The following is a 20,053-nucleotide window of genomic DNA, read 5'->3' on the forward strand; positions in this document are numbered from 1 at the left end:
AGCTCTCCCTTCAAAAGAATAACAATGAAAAATGTAAGTGCTAAAAAGTGTAATTCAAGAATAATTTCATGAAATACAGTAAGAGTTGAAACTACAAATTGAAAGGACAGCCAGACCAGTCATCCTTTGTATATCAAGACATAAAGAACAAGTGATGTAAGAAAAAAAAAAATCAGATACACTTTGACAACAAAGCTTTATAACCCAAGTCAGTGAATTAACTGGATACTCAAGCAAAGAAAATGTGAGCCAAGCATTTTATACTCTGTCACACTTATCTTCATTTATAAAGGTCACAACAAACAATGTGTAAGAACATTTTATTAATCATATTGTTGATATTTTGTATCCTTGAAAATCAGAGGTATAAGAAAGGAAATACAGATAGAAAATAGAAGATGTTTAGTAAAAAGCCCAAGGCCCTCAATTTGAATTGGAAATATCACTAAGCCATGAGGTATTTCATCTTTCAAAATGTGTGTATATGCACATGTGTGTGCATTTCCAGGCTCTGTCCACTAAAAAGTACTGAACACAGTAACCAGTACCATAACAATGTCCCTAGTGCCCAGATCGTGGTCTTGAAATGCCATTTCTGGACAGGATATTTATAAGATAAGCTTGGAATGTTTTGTTATACTACATAGCAAAGAAATAAAGACAGCTAGGCTTGTATCAAAAGGATTCAGAAGCCAAATTGAAGAGGTTCCCACTGGCCAAACATGGGATGTTTCATGCATCAATTAAGGGTAATAATTTCAAGTGTTTGATTTACATTGTTGTTTAGTCACTAAGTCATATCCAGCTCTTTTTGCAACCCCATGTACTGTATGTAGCCTGCCAGACTTCCCTGTCCATGGGATTCCCCAGGCAAGGATACTGAAGTGGGTTGCCATTTCCTTCTCCAGGGGATCTTCCAGACCCAGCGATCAAACCCACATCTCCTGCATTGACAGGCAGATTCTTTACCACTGAGCCACCAGGGAAGCCCTTAAATAACATTAAATATGATTAAAGCTGTGACTTCACAGTGATACCCCACCCTAGAAACAAGCATGTATTCTATCTTTTCCATATGAATTCTGCCACTGAATTGTGGAAGTGTATATACTAGCTTATAAAGAAAGGATGATAAAATTAGATCATTGTATTGCAGCTTGTAGTGAGTTAATAGTTTCAGGTTATGAGCATCACTGTCTGCCAACATCACAGAATCAGAAGCACAGCCAGACATTAGGTATCTCCTAAGGAGAAAACAAAACCAGCAAGTAGGTGCCAAAATAAAAATGGGCGAGGGGATCCTATAGCCTCTAGAACTGACTACCAATTTATAGGAAAAGCAGAGAGATAAGATATTTTTCAGGTAATTTAGAGATTAAGAGATGTTTTTTGGAGACAAAACTATTTAGAGAGGGAAGAAGTGTCGTTTAGTTTGGTTTTCTATTTAACAAGGCTTATAAAATGTTTCTAGTTTGGCTGGTGATGTTCTATTAAATTGAGTGGTGATTACAAGAACTTTTTGCCCACTTGGTTTATGCAGTCTTCTGGGTCTGTTATATTTTACTATTTTAAAAAATTAGTAGAAAGAGATCAAAGATACCAACTAAATAGGTCAGTGTTTCCAAGACCCCTAGATGGAATATGAAGACTACAGGCCTGTTTAAAACAAATAAGAATATACAGCCTTTTTCTATGTAGATTCCTTCTGCCCATACTATTCCATTCAGAGGAGTGTATTTACCTGTCCTTTTTCTGTCACAGATCTGTCCATTGGTACACTGAATTAATAGTTCAGATTGTGTCTGTGCTTGTTTTATGCTAGTCCGTCTCCTCTTGACAGGTTGAAAATAACACACCTGCTGGGGCCCCACTCCTGAAGATTTTAATTCAGAGACTCTGTAGTCAAGTCTGAGCATCTGTCTCTTTTGTTTGTTTGTTTGTTTAATGTCTCATGGTCATTTGTGCTCAAAGGCCATTTTCCTGCTCTGTACCAGATTGTAAAGTTGAGGTTTGGACATCAATGTCATCCTCAAATTCCCTATACAGTTCATTATTGAGTCTGCTGCTCTTAACACTTCTTGATCCTTCCTGTCATCTCTTCCTCTACTCATGTCACCTTCATAGTTTTCTGGACTATGAAATTGGTCTCCTAATAGATACTTAAAAGCCATGAAATATATCCTTCATGCTGCTACCAGACTTGTAAACTAATGATCAGATCACATTAACTCTTCCTGAGAGATGGATCCCCATTCCTAAAGAATAAGATTCAACCTCCCTTAAAACTGCTCCACAATCTGGCACTTTCCTATTTTCCCAGACATCTCTTTCCCCAAAGAAAGATCCTCTCATTCCCTAGCACTGACGTTGAACTGTGTGCAGATCTCTGAACATTTGGTTCTTTTTCATATTTTTCCTGTCTTGGTGTTCATTGAGCATTCTGTTCTGGAATTACCCATTTTGCAGCCTTTGAGTTCATCATTAAGGACTCCTCTAATGAAACTTGTTCTGATAGAACTTCTCTTTCTAGTAGAATTGACTATTCTTTCCTTAATACTCCTTCCCTAATGTGAACGTTTATCATAGCACCTATAACCTTTTATTGTACTTTTGGCTCCAAGTTTATCTTTTTAGGAAGACTGTGTTCCTTGTGGGGATAAGGATTCTTCTTAATTGCCTTTGTAAATTCCCAGCACCGTCCCTAGCACATGATGTGCCTCTGCCCTAAAGCAGTCTTATTAAAAATGCTATGGATATTTCCCTGACCAGATTGTGCTCTTTAAATCTGAGAAAAGTAATAATATACTTGTTCATTCAGCTTTCTCCTTAGTTGGCGTATATATCCTATAGGAAGATGAGAATTTCCGCAGTGTGGTTTTTTTTTTAATTTTTAATCCTCTTATATTAAAGGAAATGAAAGCCACAAGAGCCTGAGATTAATGTAAGACCTGTTGATTGACATTTCAACATATCTGTGTTAATTCTGAATATAGTGTTAAATAAGTGCTGCTGATAAATAGTTATTTGATAGGTTCAATGATGAAGGCTACTTTGCAAAAAGTGCTGGAATGATTAGCTTTCTGTATCAACCATTAATATTACCCTTTTTTCCTAGCCTTCTTTGAATCCAGAAGCTGGCAAACAGAATCAGCCATGCAGACCTATTGGGACCCCTTCTGGAGTGTGGGGTAGGTAGATTTGCCATTTTAAAGGCAAAACTTTAAATTTATCTTAGCAGGGAGAGGAGAAAAATTTCTTTATCTCTCTTTTTGTTTATCTCTGGTTTCTCTTCTCATCCATTTGCACATGGTAACTAACACCTATTAACTGTTACTCTGCCCCTACCCCACCTCCGCCCTGAAAATACCATTGGGATGTAAAGGTAGTGGAGTCAGAATAAAGACAACTGAGAGATTGTAGAACCCTGAATTTAAAATCAGATTTTAAGCAAATGAATTCTAAAGTATTCTTTGATGGGCTAAATAATACCACATCCTATAGAACATTTTGTTCAGCCAGGTTCTGTTTGCTGACTGTGGTGGTGGTATCCTTGTTTTTGGCAATTATAAATGATGATTGTTGTATAGGTAGGGGAAAACCTATAAATACATACATTTATATGTATACGTTGGGAATAACTAGCTTTATAAAAAGTTATTAGACAAATCAGTGTTTTTCAAACCAAACCTGATCCTGTGGCATTGGGATATTTGGCATTTACAAATTGTACTCTCCTAGATCCTATGTTATTCAGTAGCCAGGCATCTTATTAGGAAGGCTTTAGTGTATCTAAATACTAGGTTTGGATTTTGAGTTGCAGCATTAAGGGCAGTTGCTATACCACTTCCCTTTTGTTAACGAATAGCTTTGCTCCAGTTCGCCTCATCAGAAGGTCCCATAGCAGACTCCTTTTTCCAGTTTTCTCTATTCTCTCTATTCTCATACTGACAGGAGTTAACTACCCTTGGATATATTCTTGTTTGGCATATGCCTGAGTGATCACACCACATGTGAGACCTGTTATACGCCTGAAAGATTACTGACATCTTCGGGCTTGTTGGTTGAGTATGAATTTAGAATCAAGTGTTTGACATACTGCCTTTTTTCTTATGGTTCCTGAGTAGTGTCACTTTTGAGAATATCTATGAAGTGCACACCAGGAAATGTTTGTCACTTAGTCACAACTCTTAGCTCTTCATTGAAAGTGAGGCCTTCATTTGAACTATGCTGTGTGTTAACCAAAAGGTTTGACATTCTTTTGCTGTCCACTGTTGTGTTTCACAGAAAACCCACCTAGTGCCAAGCAACCCTCCAAAATGCTAGTCATCAAAAAAGTTTCCAAAGAAGATCCTGCTGCTGCCTTCTCTGCTGCATTCACCTCACCAGGATCTCACCATGCAAATGGAAACAAATCGTCAACCGTGGTTCCAAGTGTCTATAAGAACCTGGTTCCTAAGCCTGTACCACCTCCATCCAAGGTATGATTTGGAATCAGTTTCAGAACCTTATACAGCAAAGGTGGGATGAATAAATGAGAATTGAGTAAATTTATTTTTTCCTGTTGAGTCACTCACCAGGTATTCATTTGGTACCATTAGCTTATATGTTTAGTATTTTACTCTGTCTCCAAACTCTTTACTGCTGTCAACTACATGTTTAGTAGGCCTCTCATACTCTAGCTTCATCTTATAAACCTGCTTCTCTTGATTTGCTGTTTTCATTAATAATATCAGCATTTATCTGTTTGATAAATAGATGTTCAGTGGGCTGAACACCATGGCTGCTGCTTCATTCCTTCTCCTCACTCATTCCCCTGTACCAAGCAGTTACAGTCTCTGTCAATTTTTTCCTCTATGATATCCTACGTCTTTGTCATCTCACATTTACTATTTCAGTGTACCCTTCTATTGCCTCATCTCTCTGTATTTATCTTCCACTGAACTGTCAGAATGGTTATCCTAAAGCAGTCTGAATATATCACATCCTTTCCCATTAAGTCCCTTTAGTGATCCCATACCATCAGTATAGCAGAGGTTGGATAACTTAGGGATCCCCTGATGGCAGACATTCAAAGAATCTGCCTGCTATGCAGAAGACCCAGGTTTGATCCCTTTGTCGGGAAGATACCCTGGAGAAGAAAATAGCAACCCACTCTAGTATTTTTGGCTGGGGGATTCCATGGACAGAGAAGCCTGGCAGGCTAAAATTTATCTGTAAAGGGCCAGATAATTCATACTTTAGGCTTTGTTGGTCACACAATGACATATGAACTTTGGGTAACATACTCTTTTTCTTTTTTTTCCCAACCCTTTAAAAATGAAAAAAAAAAAATACTAGCTTATGGGTCATATAAAAATAGGCCTCAAGCCAGTTTTGGCCCATGGGTCATAGCTTAGCAACCACTGATGTTATAATACAGTGTCCAGACTCCTTAGCACTGGCATGTATAATTCTATATAGTCTAAGCCCAGTCTGTCTTTTATATTTTACTGCCCTTTCTTTCTCTTACCTAGGAGATTTTCCTTCACGTTTATGTCATCCTCTCTGTGAATCCTTTTCTGTCACATATGTCTAAAGATCTAATTAAGCCTTGTAGCTGATTGAATAGCATTCTGTCTCTAATCATGACATTTATTGCACCATTTTCTTCACTTGGTATAATCTCCTTAAGGGCTTCAGGTCTTTTTCATGTTTGTATCCCTAGCACTCTCACAAAAGCACATAAAATTGCTTGAATAAATTCTAGCCACTGTAAGGAAACAGAGTTTACTGTGTTATTGAAAATACTAATGAGCATTAATTCACTTTTCTCTATGCACCAACACTTGTTGAGGCGTCTGCCAGTGTAGGAGACGTGGGTTCAATCCCTGGGTCTGGAAGATCCCCTGGAGGAGGAAATGGCAATCCCCTCCAATATTCTTGCCTGGGAAATTACATGGACAGAGGAGCCTGGTGGGATACAGTCCATGGGGCGTCACAAAATTGGACATGACTGAGACTCAAAACGCTTGTCCTGTGCTTAAGACCAACACAAAGAAGTATATCATCGGTCCTGACCCCATGAGCTGAAAGTTTAATTGGGATGATAAGATACAACAGTATAAGGTCATATGATTGTATATAAAATAAAATAACAAATCCTAGAAACAAATCTTAAACAGATTTGGAACAACTAAATTAAAACACTCTTTACATTATTCAGAGGAGCACGATCAGCTTAGACTACAACCATCAAGGAAAATTTTACTGAAAAAATGTAATGTGAATGAATTTTTAGAGGATAGTCAAGATTTAGATAGTCAGGAAAAAGTCTGGAAAGTACTACAAATTAGAAGAGGTGGTTAAAATATTTTGAAAATAGAAAACAGTGGCCACATTTGAGGGATAATGAATGAACCATTCTAATTGCCTGGTAGTACTGGAAAAATCAGAACTGATGGTCGTTATCCTAGTGATAATGAAGCTTTTCAGGGTAGAGATCACCAAGGGAAAGAGGATAGAAGAAGAATAAAGAATAGGAAAATAAGACTTGGGAAAATACTTATTATTTAATAAATATTAGGAAAATAACAACATAGTTAATAGGATTAAGAAATTGTAGTCAGACATAGAAAAAATGGTATGCTATCACAAATCTGCGAGGGTGAGTTTAAGATAGCAGCCAAGGTTGTCAGCATTTGTCAGTTGCTGGTGACAAGGGCAATAACTGAAAAGAGGGGGTTTGGACCTTAGCAGTTAGAAAGTTTTTGGTGACTCTGAGTTGAGGTTTTAAGAGAGTAGTGTACAGCTGAAAAACAAGATTTCAGAGGATTCTATAGTTTTGTGGGTGGAAATGAAGGTAGTGGCACATTTGAAACTTGATAGTAAAAGGAAACAATATAGGTGCTAGAAAAGTTAAGTGAAAGGATGAAGAAAATCTGTAGGAAGAAGCCTGTGGGGACAACTTTAAATTTACTTGAAAAGTCATTAAAGGAACATGACCCAAGAAGAATACACTGATTGACAAGTGGTGTTATTTTTAAAAGGGGTTTAGAATATTAATTTCCTTTGATACAGAAGAGAAAGAATGTGAATTCAGTCAAGAGAGCAACTCCTATAAAGAAAGAACCCAGCATGAAAATTAACAGCAAGACTTTCGAGTAGGCAGATGACACTTAACTCCTTCTTTATAATACAACCTTGAACAAGTTTCTAATGTTCTGAACCTCAACTTCATCATATAAAATGAAGATAGTAGTGCTTGTCTTTTAAGGGTTTTTGAGAGTTTAAAAAGTTTTCATAAGTGTAACTTCATTGGGAATATCTGCAAACATTATGTTAAAATGTAGAAGAAGAATAAGAAAATAAATGAGACAAAGTCATAGCCTCAGGGGTCTCATATCTTCTGTGGGTGAAGATGTGACAAAGAGAAAAGTCATAACAGAGCTTAAGATCAGTTTAGCCCTGTTGTGGAGAACTGAGTTCAGAAAAGATGAAGATAGGAAAACCAGTGTGAAGTCCGGTTTAACTGCCTTTGCAAAAGGTAGCAAAGTCTGAACAGGGATGTGATGCAAGTGAACAGAGAAGAGGTGCGGTGATGGCACACAGTGGGAAGCAAAAAGAGGACGAAAAGAGGACACTGAGCATTCTTCCCCCGGAAACTGGGGTAACTGTGGAACCATTTCACTGAAGGTAGAGAAGAAAGAACGCAGAGTTTTCAGGAAAAAGTTGGTGTGAGTGGTTCTGGGACTTTTGAATGTATAGGATACTAGGGGGAGAGGAGATGACTAATAGGCAGATGTGGATGTATCCATTCATTCATTTTCTCTATGTGTTTAACAGTAATTAAACATTAAGTATCTGTGTATTTAAAAGCTGCATGTCACTAGAGGCACAAAAACAATCTCAAAGGGTTTATTTTGAGATATAGTGAAGAGACAGATACGAAAAATAATTGTACTGCCTTCTTAGAGAGGGTCCTCATGAGTCTTTACAGATGAGGTCATATTTGAATTGGGTTTTGAAGTGACAAAGGAAGAACTACCATTTGTTGACATCTTACTATGTTCCAGGACATTCACTAGGCCTTTTGCATAAAATATTTACTTTAATCCTAGGATGCAGAAAATTATGTAATGTGAGGTTGAATGCAGAGTTCCAAAGAATAGCAAGGAAAGATAAGAAAGCCTTCCTCAGCGATCAATGCAAAGAAATAGAGGAAAACAGTAGAATAGCAAAGAGTAGGGATCTCTTCAAGAAAATTAGAGATACTTCATGCAAAGATGGGCACGATAAAGGGCAGGAATGGTATGGACCTAACAGAAGCAGAAGATATTAACAAGAGGTGGCAAGAATACACAGAAGAACTATACAAAAAAGATGTTCATGACCCAACACAATGGTGTGATCACTCACCTAGAGCCAGATATCCTGGAATGCTAAGTCAAGTGGGCCTTAGGAAGCATCACTACGAACAAAGCTAGTGGAGGTGATGGAATTCCAGTTGAGCTATTTCAAATCCTAAAAAAAATTATAGAGTCAGGATTCTTCAACAAGATTTGTCTGACTTCAGCTAGGGCTGTTTACACTGTCCCAGAATACTTTCCATCTTGATAAAGGATAAAAAAGAGGATGAGAATTCTGGTTTTGGAGTCAGACTTCATGCCATTCTAAGTACTTGGAATATAGTATTGGCAGGTCCTAAGTAGTCAACAAACTAGTTTTAAAACAGTAGGAGTTTGTTAGGGAGCAAGTAGGTGAGGCATTGAAGGCAGAGGAACTGTGTTACCCAAAAAAGGGGGAGGGGAAAAACATGCCATATTTGGGAAAAGAGAAGTGGTTAAGTATGGATGGCAGGTAGTTAGGAAATGGTGGCACTTGAAGACTAAAGCCAAGTGATGGAGGTCTTTATAAAAACTCAGGTGAGAGTTTAGGGGTCATATTATCAGCTACATGATTTTAACAACTTAAATGATTAGACAATTAACAAATAACTAGTTTTTCTAATTAAGTTCACCTGGGAACAGATTCCCAGTTGGCGAGTACTGAGTATGCCTACACCCACTGAAAAGACGGAAAGGAATTATGAGGTGAGAAAAGAATGAAGGATCAGGGAATTGAGAAAGGAAATACTGGAGTGGGTAACCATTTCCTTCTCCAGGGGATCTTCTGACCCAGGGATCAAACCTGGGTCTCCGGCACTGCAGGGAGACTCTTTACCATCTGAGCCACCAGGGAAGCCCAAAAAAGGGAAAAGAGTTCAGAAAAGATAGGTAAAGTGCAATCTCTCATTTTCTACAAAAGTAGACTTTTTAAAGCTGACTTTTGAATGTAATATGAAGACAGAATTTTTGCTTACTCATTGACAGAGCTGTTTTATTAAAATGGGGATAGAAGTGTGTGTTACAGGGAATTAAATAGTAATAATGAGCAAGTGAAAGCAGATACTGACCTGTGCAAAAAAGTTTGGCAATAAAAGGATGGTAGTAAAAAGGAAAATAGATCTTTTTTTCCCCTAGCTTCAACTTAATAGAAAAGAGATTAAAGATACAAAGGAGAAATAATTGATAAATTCACAAAGGAATGAGAACAAACATGTAGAATGATAGAAAGGGAGGGTAGAGCCATTAAAGGAACTTGAGATGCAAAGAAGGGAATTGGGGAGAGTTTGGGTCTAGTGACTTCTGACTTCCGTCAAGTAGGAAAAGGCATGATCGTTTGAGGTGGAGAGTTGAGATTGGTTTGGAGGGGAGGAGAAGATACTTTAAAAAGAAAATGGTTGATATGTGGTTCATTTTAATGTTTTTTTCCCCTTCCTTTATTTTACTGATTGAAGTGTGGATATGTACAATATTAAGAGAGACAAGGTATCTGGTGACCCTGTACAACTCTGGGAAACTATGTCTTTGATATTTGGCCTGAATAAGCAGCCATCTTTAGATTTTCTTCAGTGAAAGAAAAAATAATCTCCATTCTAGTTGGGTCATTGCCTCTTTCTTTTATTGGCTTGCATGTTGTTTTTGGAGGCACTCTGGAAAACAGTATTACATACCAGTTGAGTAACCTTGGACAAATTATGTAACTTCCTTAATGTCAGTATAGGCTTCCCTTGTGGCTCCAGGGAATCCGTCCTCAACGTAGGAGACACAGGTTCAATCCCTGGGTCAGGAAGATCCCTGGATAAGGGAATGGCAACCCACTCCAGTATTCTTGCCTGGAGAATCCCATGGACAGAGGAGTCTGGTAGGATACAGCCCATGGGGTCTCAGAGTTGGACATGACTGAGCAACTGACACAAATTCTCAGTAAAAATTCAACATAATAATTATATCTGATTGGGTTAAGGATTAAACAAACTACAACAAGTATCTGGTATATGGTAGATAACTCTGTTAAGTTTCCTAAAGCCTACAGTATCTTCTTTAATAACAAGAATGAAACTCTTTTCACTCAGACCCATCTTTTGTCTTAGAGGTCTTTTGGTTCGAATTGTTTCATTTTGGAAAAACAGGCTTTTTTACTTTCTTCAGCCTCACTTCAGTGATGTGCCTCAGATGGGCTGTTTGACTCGGGAAAAGGAGTATTCTAGCTACACTATGTTGCCATTTGAGTTGGGGCCAGGGCCCACAAGGCGGAGCAAGGGAAGAGCTTCTGTACTAAACCAGGATCATCCAGCCATTTATATTGCCCACTCTGTCCTGTAACTAGCCTCCTGCCATCAGAGTTCCTAGAAAACAACATTTTTTCTGATGTGCTTTGTGAGGGTGGGGGTTTGTCAGGGTTGCATCAAAGGTTAACATACAACACATCATTAAAAAAAACAAAAACAAAATTGGGGGGTCAGATGAGTTTAGAAAATGCTGTAGATTATATCTGCCTCTCAATTCACATATATAAAGATGCTTTGTGACATAGCACAGTAAAAGAAACCTGCTGTGGAACTATATTCAGCCTAGCATCTCCCAGGCTTATTGGACTAGAGCTCTCTATACCTGTTAATATCCCATGGCTTTTTTGATTCCTATCTACCTTTTCCCTTCAAGGTTGTATACCTCCCAAATATGTTGAGACAGGTGAGCTTTCATATTCGTACATAACATTCCACATAATATTCCCACAGAACTTTTCACTCTTTGCTTTGTGACCTTACAAGCTGATCTTCTGTCTGTGTGCTGTTCTGACTGATTGTTCTTTCTTCCTGTGTAGGCCAGTGCGTGGAAAGCTAACAGAATGGAACACAAATCAGGACCCCTTTCCTCTAGCCGAGAGTCTGCTTTTACCAGTCCAATCTCTGTTACCAAACCAGTAGTACTGGCTGGTGGTGTAGTTTTAAGCTCTCCCAAAGAGGTGAGTGAGGATAAAGGAAAGCAGCCTTTTTTTGTGAAGTTGCTGTTCCCCATTTACTTAAACTGAGACAAGTGGTGTGGTATGTATAGCTCTAACTTCATTTCCTTTGTAGCTATTCTTAGCTCAGTCATTTCTTTACTGGTGATTCCCATTAGCATCCAAAGATAGGTGGTAGCCGGGTGGGGTCTTTGGCCTGTGTTAGACTGGCATTATGCTTGCCTCTGGAGCAAGATCAGAGAGGTGCTATTTAAACCATCTGGTTTTAACTGTAAAAACTGCAGAACTAAACTCTGTTTAAATGAAAAGGATAGTTTATTTTTGGTAAAAGACAGAAATAAACATGCTGCCAGATTCAGGAAAGCAGTACCATGAGAAGTGGCCTAGAGAATCCCAGTACTTACATTTACTGCCAGGAACAACCTATTTGTGGTGTTTGCCCAGAGTCCCGCCAGCACCACTCCTCCGATTGAGATCAGCTCCTCTCGTCTGACCAAGTTGACCCGCCGAACTACTGACAGGAAGAGCGAGTTCCTAAAGACTCTGAAGGATGACCGGAATGGAGACTTCGCAGAGAGCAGAGAGTGTGAGAAGTTGGAAGATGTAAGACTGTGGGTTCTTCTGGGGCAACATAAGTGTTTTTCTGCATTATATATGTACTTTTTGTTTTTAGACAGAAAGATACAGCACATTAAAAAAAAAAAGTACAGAGATTTGTTTATGGAGTAACAGCTTGTGATAAAAGTGAGCTCAGTTCTTTGTTCAGCATATTTCAGATTAGGGCTCATTTCAATGATAGTGGCCTTGGGACTTGGTGCTCTTAAGCAGGGCAACATTGCTTGAGTCTTGAATTGGTCATTGCTGTAAGAAGTTGGTAAACTATACAAGCTTTTTTTTTTTTTAAGGATTATATTTAACCGTAACGGAAGAAAATCTGACTAACAGAACCATAAAACAAGAGGGTATTTGTCTTTGTATCTTGCAACAGGTTCCTAGTCCAAGAGGTAGTAGCATCTATAGTATCAGGAAACTTGTAACTTTTGGTCACTTTGGACTAGGGTACTTGTGTTCCCATCCACTTTATAGTTAGGGAAAGGACAGAGCCAAAAACCGGAAGAGGGATGCCCTTTTTAAAATGCTTTCTTAAAAGCCACCCCTGCAGTTTCCACTCACATTTTAAGTGGACAGCTGTCCAATAGCCACTCCTAGTTGTGAAGAAGTTTGGGAAAGGGAACTTTTTAAAAGCTTAGCACATTGGTTCTTCAGTCCAAATTGGTAAGAAGAATAGAAAATCGATACTGCATAGGCAGCTAGTAACTTCTGCCACAGTTGACCTAACCTGAAGGTAAGATGGTAGCCAGTTGGTATCCTTTGGAATCTTAGCAAGATGAGCAAGTTCTCATTTTTAAGTGGGGAAAACCTGTGGGCCAAGGTAGAAAGCATCTCCTTAATCTCTTAGATTGCTTATCTTGCCCCAGTAGATGATTAAACTAAACATGTCCGTCCTGTCCTCCAGTCGGAGGACAACAGCACACCTGAACCAAAGGAAAATGGGGAGGAAGGCTGCCACCAGAATGGTCTCGCGCTCCCTGTAGAGGAGGATGGGGAGGCCCTCTCGCACTCTTTGGAAGCAGAGCACAGGTAAGTGAGGACCACATACACGGCTATATATGACCTACAAGGAGTTTGAACATACTTGAGACTTCCAGTACAGACAGAAGTGCCCATAGCAGCGCAGCTGTCCTCTTGTGTGCCACAGGCTGGCCTGTTGCTCAGTGGGTATATTCCTTTACAGAGTCAACCAGCTTTCCACATGCTTCTCTCCAAGGCTTTCTTGTAGTTCAGTTTCAGACTTAATTTATGGCTTAGGTTGGAAGGGGTGGAGTGGGTGAGACCTGTTTCCTAGAGCTGTTATAGTGGCCCCTTTGGCTTCTCTCGGGATTTATGAGGCCCCAGGGTATGAGGCCTGTTTTTTAAAATGAGGGCCTTGAACACAGAGCCAGCCAAGGTGTCTGGCCAACTGGATGGCAGATGGGACCTGCTAGGTACCTTCCTGAAAAGGAGCTCCTGTCCAGAGGAACTTAAAAAGGGGTAAACAAGATCACTGTTCATACTGTTCATGGGGTTCTCAAGGCAAGAATACTGAAGTGGTTTGCCATTCCCTTCTCCAGTGGACCACATTCTGTCAGACCTCTCCACCATGACCCACCCATCGTGGGCTTAAACTGAAGAAAGTAGGGAAAACCACTAGACCATTCAGGTACGACCTAAATCAAATCCCTTATGATTATACAGTGGAAGTAAGAAATAGACTTAAGGGACTAGATCTGATAGAGTGCCTAATGAACTATGGAATGAGGTTCATGACATTGGCTGTCTGAGGAGGCCTTACAAATAGCTGTGAAAAGCAAAGGAGAAAAGGAAAGATACAAGCATCTGAATGCAGAGTTCCAAAGAATAGCAAGAAGAGATAAAGCCTTCCTCAGTGATCAATGCAGAGAAATAGAGGAAAACAGCAGAATGGGAAAGACTAGAGATCTCTTCAAGAAAATTAGAGATACCAAGGGAACATTTCATGCAAAGATGGGCTCGATAAAGGACAGAAATGGTCTGGACCTAACAGAAGCAAAAGATATTAAGAAGAGGTGGCAAGAATATACAGAAGAACTGTACAAAAAAGAGCTTCACGACCAAGATAATCACGATGGTGTGATCACTCACCTAGAGCCAGACATCCTGGAATGTGAAGTCAAGTGGGCCTTAGAAAGCATCACTACGAATAAAGTTAGTGGAGGTGATGGAATTCCAGTTGAGCTACTTCAAATCCTGAAAGACGATGCTGTGAAAGTGCTGTACCCAATATGCCAGAAAATTTGGAAACCTCAGCAGTGGCCACAGGACTGGAAAGGGTCAGTTTTCATTCCAATCCCAAAGGCAGTGCCAAAGAATGCTCAAACTACCACACAATTGCACTCATCTCACATGCTAGTAAAGTCATGCTCAAAATTCTCCAAGCCAGGCTTCAGCAATACATGAACCGTGAACTCCCTGATGTTCAAGCTGGTTTTCGAAAAGGCAGAGGAACCAGAGATCAAATTGCCAGCATCCGCCGGACCATGGAAAAAGCAAGAGAGTTCCAGAAAAACATCTATTTCTGCTTTATTGACTATGCCAAAGCCTTTGACTGTGTGGATCACAATAAATTGTGGAAAATTCTGAAAGAGATGGGCATACCAGAGCACCTGACCTGCCTCTTGAGAAACCTATATGCAGGTCAGGAAGCAACAGTTAGAACTGGACATGGAACAACAGACTGGTTCCAAATAGGAAAAGGAGTACATCAAGGCTGTATATTGTCACCCTGCTTATTTAACTTCTATACGGAGTACATCATGAGAAACGGTGGGCTGGAAGAAGCACAAGCTGGAATCAAAGATTGCTGGGTGAAATATCAATAACTTCAGATATGCAGATGACACCACCCTTATGGCAGATAGTCAAGAGGAACTAAAAAGCCTCTTGATGAAAGTGAAAGAGGAGAGTGAAACAGTTGGCTTAAAGCTCAACATTCAGAAAACGAAGATCATGGCATCTGGTCCCATCAATTCATGGGGAATAGATGGGGAAACAGTGGAAACGGGCTCTCCAAAATCACTGCAGATGGTGACTGCAGCCATGAAATTAAAAGACGCTTACTCCTTGGGAGAAAAGTTATGACCAACCTAGATAGCATATTGAAAAGCAGAGACATTACTTTGCCAACAAAGGTCCGTCTAGTTAAGGCTATGGTTTTTCCAGTGGTCATGTATAGATGTCAGAGTTGGACTGTGAAGAAAGCTGAGCGCCAAAGAATTGATGCTTTCGAAGTGTGGTGTTGGAAGACGACTCTTGAGAGTCCCTTGGACTGCAAGGATATCCAACCAGTCCATTCTGAAGGAGATCAGTCCTGGGTCTTCTTTGGAAGGAATGATGCTGAAGCTGAAACTCCAGTACTTTGGCCGCCACATGCGAAGAGTTGACTCACTGAAAAAGCCTCTGATGCTGGGAGGGATTGGGGGGCAGGAGAAGGGGACGACAGAGAATGAGATGGCTGGATGGACATGAGTCTGAGTGAACTCCAGGAGTTGGTGATGGACAGGGAGACCTGGCGTGCTACAGTTCATGGGGTCGCAAAGAGTCGGACATGACTGAGTGACTGAACTGAACTGAAACAAGATTACAAAGTTTTGGGTTCACAATGCCATGAAATTAAGAGAACTCAGAGCGTCTTCCCTGGCGGTCCAGTGGTTAATTCTCCATGCTTCCACTGCAGGGGCATGGCTTCCATTCCTGGTGAGGGAAGTAAGATCCCACATGCTGTGTTGTGCAGTCAAGAAAAATAAGAACTTAGGTACATGTTGCTATGTGCTGATTTGCTCATGGGAGACAGTGAGATTTCTTTGGTTTTGCTTATGGGACAGTTTGACTCTTCTTTATTCTGCTGCTTCTACATAAGAGTTCTCTATAACTCTTATGCTCTGGAAAGAGCAACTGTGTATTGATTTTGTATCCTGCAACTTTGCCAAATTCACTGATTAGCTCTAGTAATTTTCTGATACTATCTTGTACAGTATCATGTCATCTGCAAACAGTGAAAGCTTTACTACTTCTTTTCCAATCTGAATTTTTTTATTTTTCTTTTCTGATTGCTGCAGCTAGGACTTCAAAAACTATGTTGAATAATAGTGGTGAATGTGGATACCCTGATCTTAGGGGGGATGCTTTCAGTTTTTCACCATTAAGAATGTTTGCTGTAGGCTTATCATATATGGCCTTTACTGTGTTGAGGTAGGCTCCTTCTATGCCCATTTTTTAAAGAGTTTTAATCATGAATAGGTGCTGAATTTTGTCAAAGGCTTCTTCTGCATCTGTTGAGATTGGAAAGAGCAACTGTGGAGATCTACCATCTAATTCCAAGCACCTAAGTAGTCATGATTAAAGCTTATCCTTCTGAGTATACAGAGAAAAACCCACATTTCTTCTCTTAAGTGGATACCGTTTTCCCTGGGCAGGAAAGTTTCTATGGAAAGTTAAGGGCTTCCCTCCCACTTAAAGCTGTATTTTCTTTGCCTGACCTGCTTCTACTAGGTTACTGAAAGCAATGGGATGGCAGGAGTATCCTGAAAATGACGAGAATTGTCTTCCCCTCACAGAGGACGAGCTCAGAGAGTTCCACATGAAGACAGAGCAGGTATGTGGTAAACTTTGCTGGAGAGCAGTTAATGACTAAGAGAAAACGTCCCAGTTTAGGGTGTGAGAAGGACCTTGAGAAAGAAAACAATAAATAAGTCGCCATTGTAGAAATACAGAGGAGCATCCCAGGCCATAAGGACCTCCAGTGGTGGACACAGAACCTGGTCAGTAGTTAGCAGGTTACAGAAAGCAATGTTATTTCATCCTGGAAGCTCTAACTCCTCATCAACGCTATTTTCCAAGGTTATGGGCTGAGCCCTTGGCCCCTGGGAAAGAAGGCTAACCCTGCTCTGCTTGCAGCCCTGTGGATTCCCTCTGGTGCCTCAGCTAGAGCCAAGAAACCAAATAGTCTCTCTGAATTTCTTCAACAAATGCCTAGATTCTTTCTCTGAATAAAACACTGCCAGGTCCCTACAAACCTCATAGAACTTAAGTTCTGGTGGTATGTATTTAAAGCATAAATAACAGTGATGTTAAATCCTATAAAGAAAAGTATAGGCTGACATAAAGACCGCAGTACTCAGAACTCTCTTCCTCTGTCATTGTCATCACCTGAGAACTCGTGGAAATAAGAAATCTTGAACCCTACCTCAGACATACCAATCAGTCTGCATTTTAAAGAAATCCTTAGGTGATTCATTTGCACATTGCAGTTCAAAAAGCACTGCTGTAAGAAATCTTCAGTTTCTTAGAAGAAAGAACATTCTTAGAACATTCTGGCTAAAACTAAGCTGAAGCCTGGCCTTTCCCAACTTCCCGGATGGCTCAGGAGTAAAGAATCCGCCTGGAATACAGAAGACCTGGTTTTGATTCCTGGATCAGGAAGATCCCCTGGAGAAGGGAATGGCAACCCACTCCAGTATTCTTGCCTGGGAAATGCCATGGACAGAGGAGCCAGATGGGCTCAGTCCATGGGATTGCAGAGTTGACTGAGCACCTAACACTTTCACTTTCTGGCCTTTGCCAGGTCCTAGGGGCCAGTGTAGTGACTGATGATTGTCTTTTTCTTTTTTTCCCATGCCAACCACAGCTGAGAAGAAATGGCTTTGGAAAGAATGGCTTCTTGCAGAGTCGAAGTTCCAGCCTATTCTCCCCTTGGAGAAGCACTTGCAGGGCAGAGTTTGAGGACTCAGACACGGAGACAAGTAGCAGTGAGACATCTGATGACGATGCCTGGAAGTAGGCGTATAAATGCTCACAGTTAAATCTGACCCAGTAAACTCAGCTTGTGTGTTTAGGGGTTATACAGAAGAAACCGTTCTTTTCCTTTTCCTTTTCTTATTTTATTGTTGAATACTTCATGCACAAGGGAAATAATCATATCCCAAAGAGAGAGCGAGCGATTGGCTTGTTTAGCTTTTGTTGTTGTTCTTCCCTGTTATCTGCTTAATAGAGAGAACTTTGTGTGGTGGGAAAGATTTTTAAAACACACACACACACACAGTGTATACGGGGCAATGCACAGGTGGGAGCTGGCAGTGCACAGAGGAGGAGACACTGGTCTGCAGCAACAGCTTCTACTACCAGCCCTTGGGGCACTCACCCCTGTGCTCAAGCAATCATTGTCAATGACAAAGTGACTATTGAAGTTATAATTGTATTAAATTAATGCTAATAATTTGGATATTTTATTTTATTTCTGGCTGCTCGGGTAACGTTAGCCCTTAACCAAGCATATGTGGTTTTTTCCCTTTTTTTTTTTTTCTTTCTGGGTACAGCTGTAAAATATTTGGATATAGGAAATGTTGTGTTATTCTTGCAGCCTTGATATTCAGGGTGGATTGTAAAATATAAATTTTTGTGAGATTTCAAAGATTAAGATTATTTTGATAACATTATTTACAGATTTAAAAGATGTGGTTATCACAAGTCTGTTGAGGGGGAAAACTACTGCATAAAATAACTAACTTGGAATAAATATTTTGCATCAGTTTGGATTGTCTTGTGTAAGAAGTATATTTTCTTTAAAATTAGATGACTGGATTTAGAGGTCTGAGGAAAATCTGAATTCAGACACACCTGTTTCTCCTTTTAGCAGATACATTTTGATGCAGAAAAACCTGTGCAATAAACTACCAGTAATAAAACCAGAAACCCAAGTTTCCTTTCTGAAGCTGTTTTTCACTGCCCGTGTATTTGCCAGTGTACCTATTTTAAGGAACTCTGTGCCTCAATATTCCTGCTAAATAAGAATATAGGGTTTCCCAGGCATTGTGCAAGGCCCTGGGAATGCAAGGAGCACCCAACTCAATAGGGAAGAGAAGAAACAGTTAAATTAAAAATGGAATTTTAGGCCAAGATCTGATGGACAACTCGAAGTTAACAGATCACTGATAGTGGCATTCCTTGACCAGCTGTATATCACGTGGTCCCTAGTGGATATAGCAGCCCAAGATTATGCTCTAATGGGAGACAAGCAAAGGGGTAACAGGCCCAACCACTTATAAGGATAACTATCTTATAGTGGAGATTCCAGAAGGGGTAGAGACTAGAGGAAGAGAAACCACCATGATACTTGGTAGATTCTAAAGGATAGGAAGGCAGAGTACTAATAAGAAAACTTGGGACTTCCCTAGTGATCTAGTGGATAAGACGCCACGGTTCCTGTGTAGGAGGCAAGGGTTCAATCCCTTATCAGGAAACTAGGGTTCCCATGTGCCATGTGGGCGGTCGAGAGAGACAGAAATTAATAGAGGAAAGGAAAAGAAAAAATTTGACAGTTATGACACAACATTAATTGTGAATCGATTTCAGTATTAAAATATGAAAAATGTGCATCTTAGGCTCAATGAAATACTATTAAATGAACTATAAATTGGAAAACGAGAAGTAGGTTGAGTTAGACATATCCTGTATATTTGGTTTTGGGCTTTGCCACTTAACTAGTGCTCTCAGAACAAATTTCTAAAATGTAGCCCTTTTCTCACTTGAAATTGAGCTGGACTTTGATTACATACTTTGAAATACTTTGTAACCTGCTGCTGCTCCTACCTTGGCCTTAAGTACCTGGAGGTGAGGTGACCACTACCTGCTTGTTTAGAAACATGGAGCTAGGTCAGAGCTCCTGTTTCTGTTGGATTCATCTACTTGGGGAGCTGGCAGGGAGATCTGGTAAGCAGGAATGCGGCCTGTGTGGGCCCCAGTCTCCAGTGAAGGGCTACCTTTCTGTATTTTATTTCCTTTTCTGATGCATTGTGTTCCAGAACCACCTCTTCTGGGCTGTGCTGATTATCTTGGTTGTGGCGGCGGCGGGGCGGGGAGGGGGGGGTTGGCGGGTGGCGGAAACTGGGAGTTGGGAAGCCTTGGTGTGACTTGGTTATGCAAAAGATGTTACCTCCAGAGCGGCATGGTGGAAGGAAATGCTTGTTACTCAACCAGCAAGTCATGGTTTCCAGGCACAATGTCTTCTCTCTCAAGTATTCCCTGGATGGACAACGACATTTAACTTGGGATACATCCACTTGGGCAAAACTAGAATGAAGAAGACACTTTTCTGCCA

The 20,053-nt window shown here is 40.2% G+C and overlaps 1 protein-coding gene across 2 annotated transcripts in view; it reads left to right on the plus strand.

Annotated features, from left to right (window-relative positions):
- Window positions 1-18,636, plus strand: part of GPBP1L1 (GC-rich promoter binding protein 1 like 1) — a 64,102-nt gene extending 45,466 nt beyond the window's left edge. For both annotated transcript variants that reach the window (XM_052636890.1, XM_052636889.1), the window contains exons 6-12: window positions 3,116-3,188; window positions 4,285-4,478; window positions 11,185-11,325; window positions 11,767-11,925; window positions 12,839-12,963; window positions 16,450-16,552; window positions 17,585-18,636. In XM_052636890.1, coding sequence (XP_052492850.1) covers window positions 3,116-3,188; window positions 4,285-4,478; window positions 11,185-11,325; window positions 11,767-11,925; window positions 12,839-12,963; window positions 16,450-16,552; window positions 17,585-17,737 — 948 coding nt within the window. In that variant the 3' untranslated portion in view covers window positions 17,738-18,636. The remainder of the gene's footprint in view (window positions 1-3,115; window positions 3,189-4,284; window positions 4,479-11,184; window positions 11,326-11,766; window positions 11,926-12,838; window positions 12,964-16,449; window positions 16,553-17,584) is intronic.
- Window positions 18,637-20,053: the final 1,417 nt, after the last annotated feature.

Source organism: Budorcas taxicolor, chromosome 3 (genome assembly GCF_023091745.1).
Source record: "Budorcas taxicolor isolate Tak-1 chromosome 3, Takin1.1, whole genome shotgun sequence".
In the NCBI taxonomy this organism is placed as follows: domain Eukaryota; kingdom Metazoa; phylum Chordata; class Mammalia; order Artiodactyla; family Bovidae; genus Budorcas; species Budorcas taxicolor.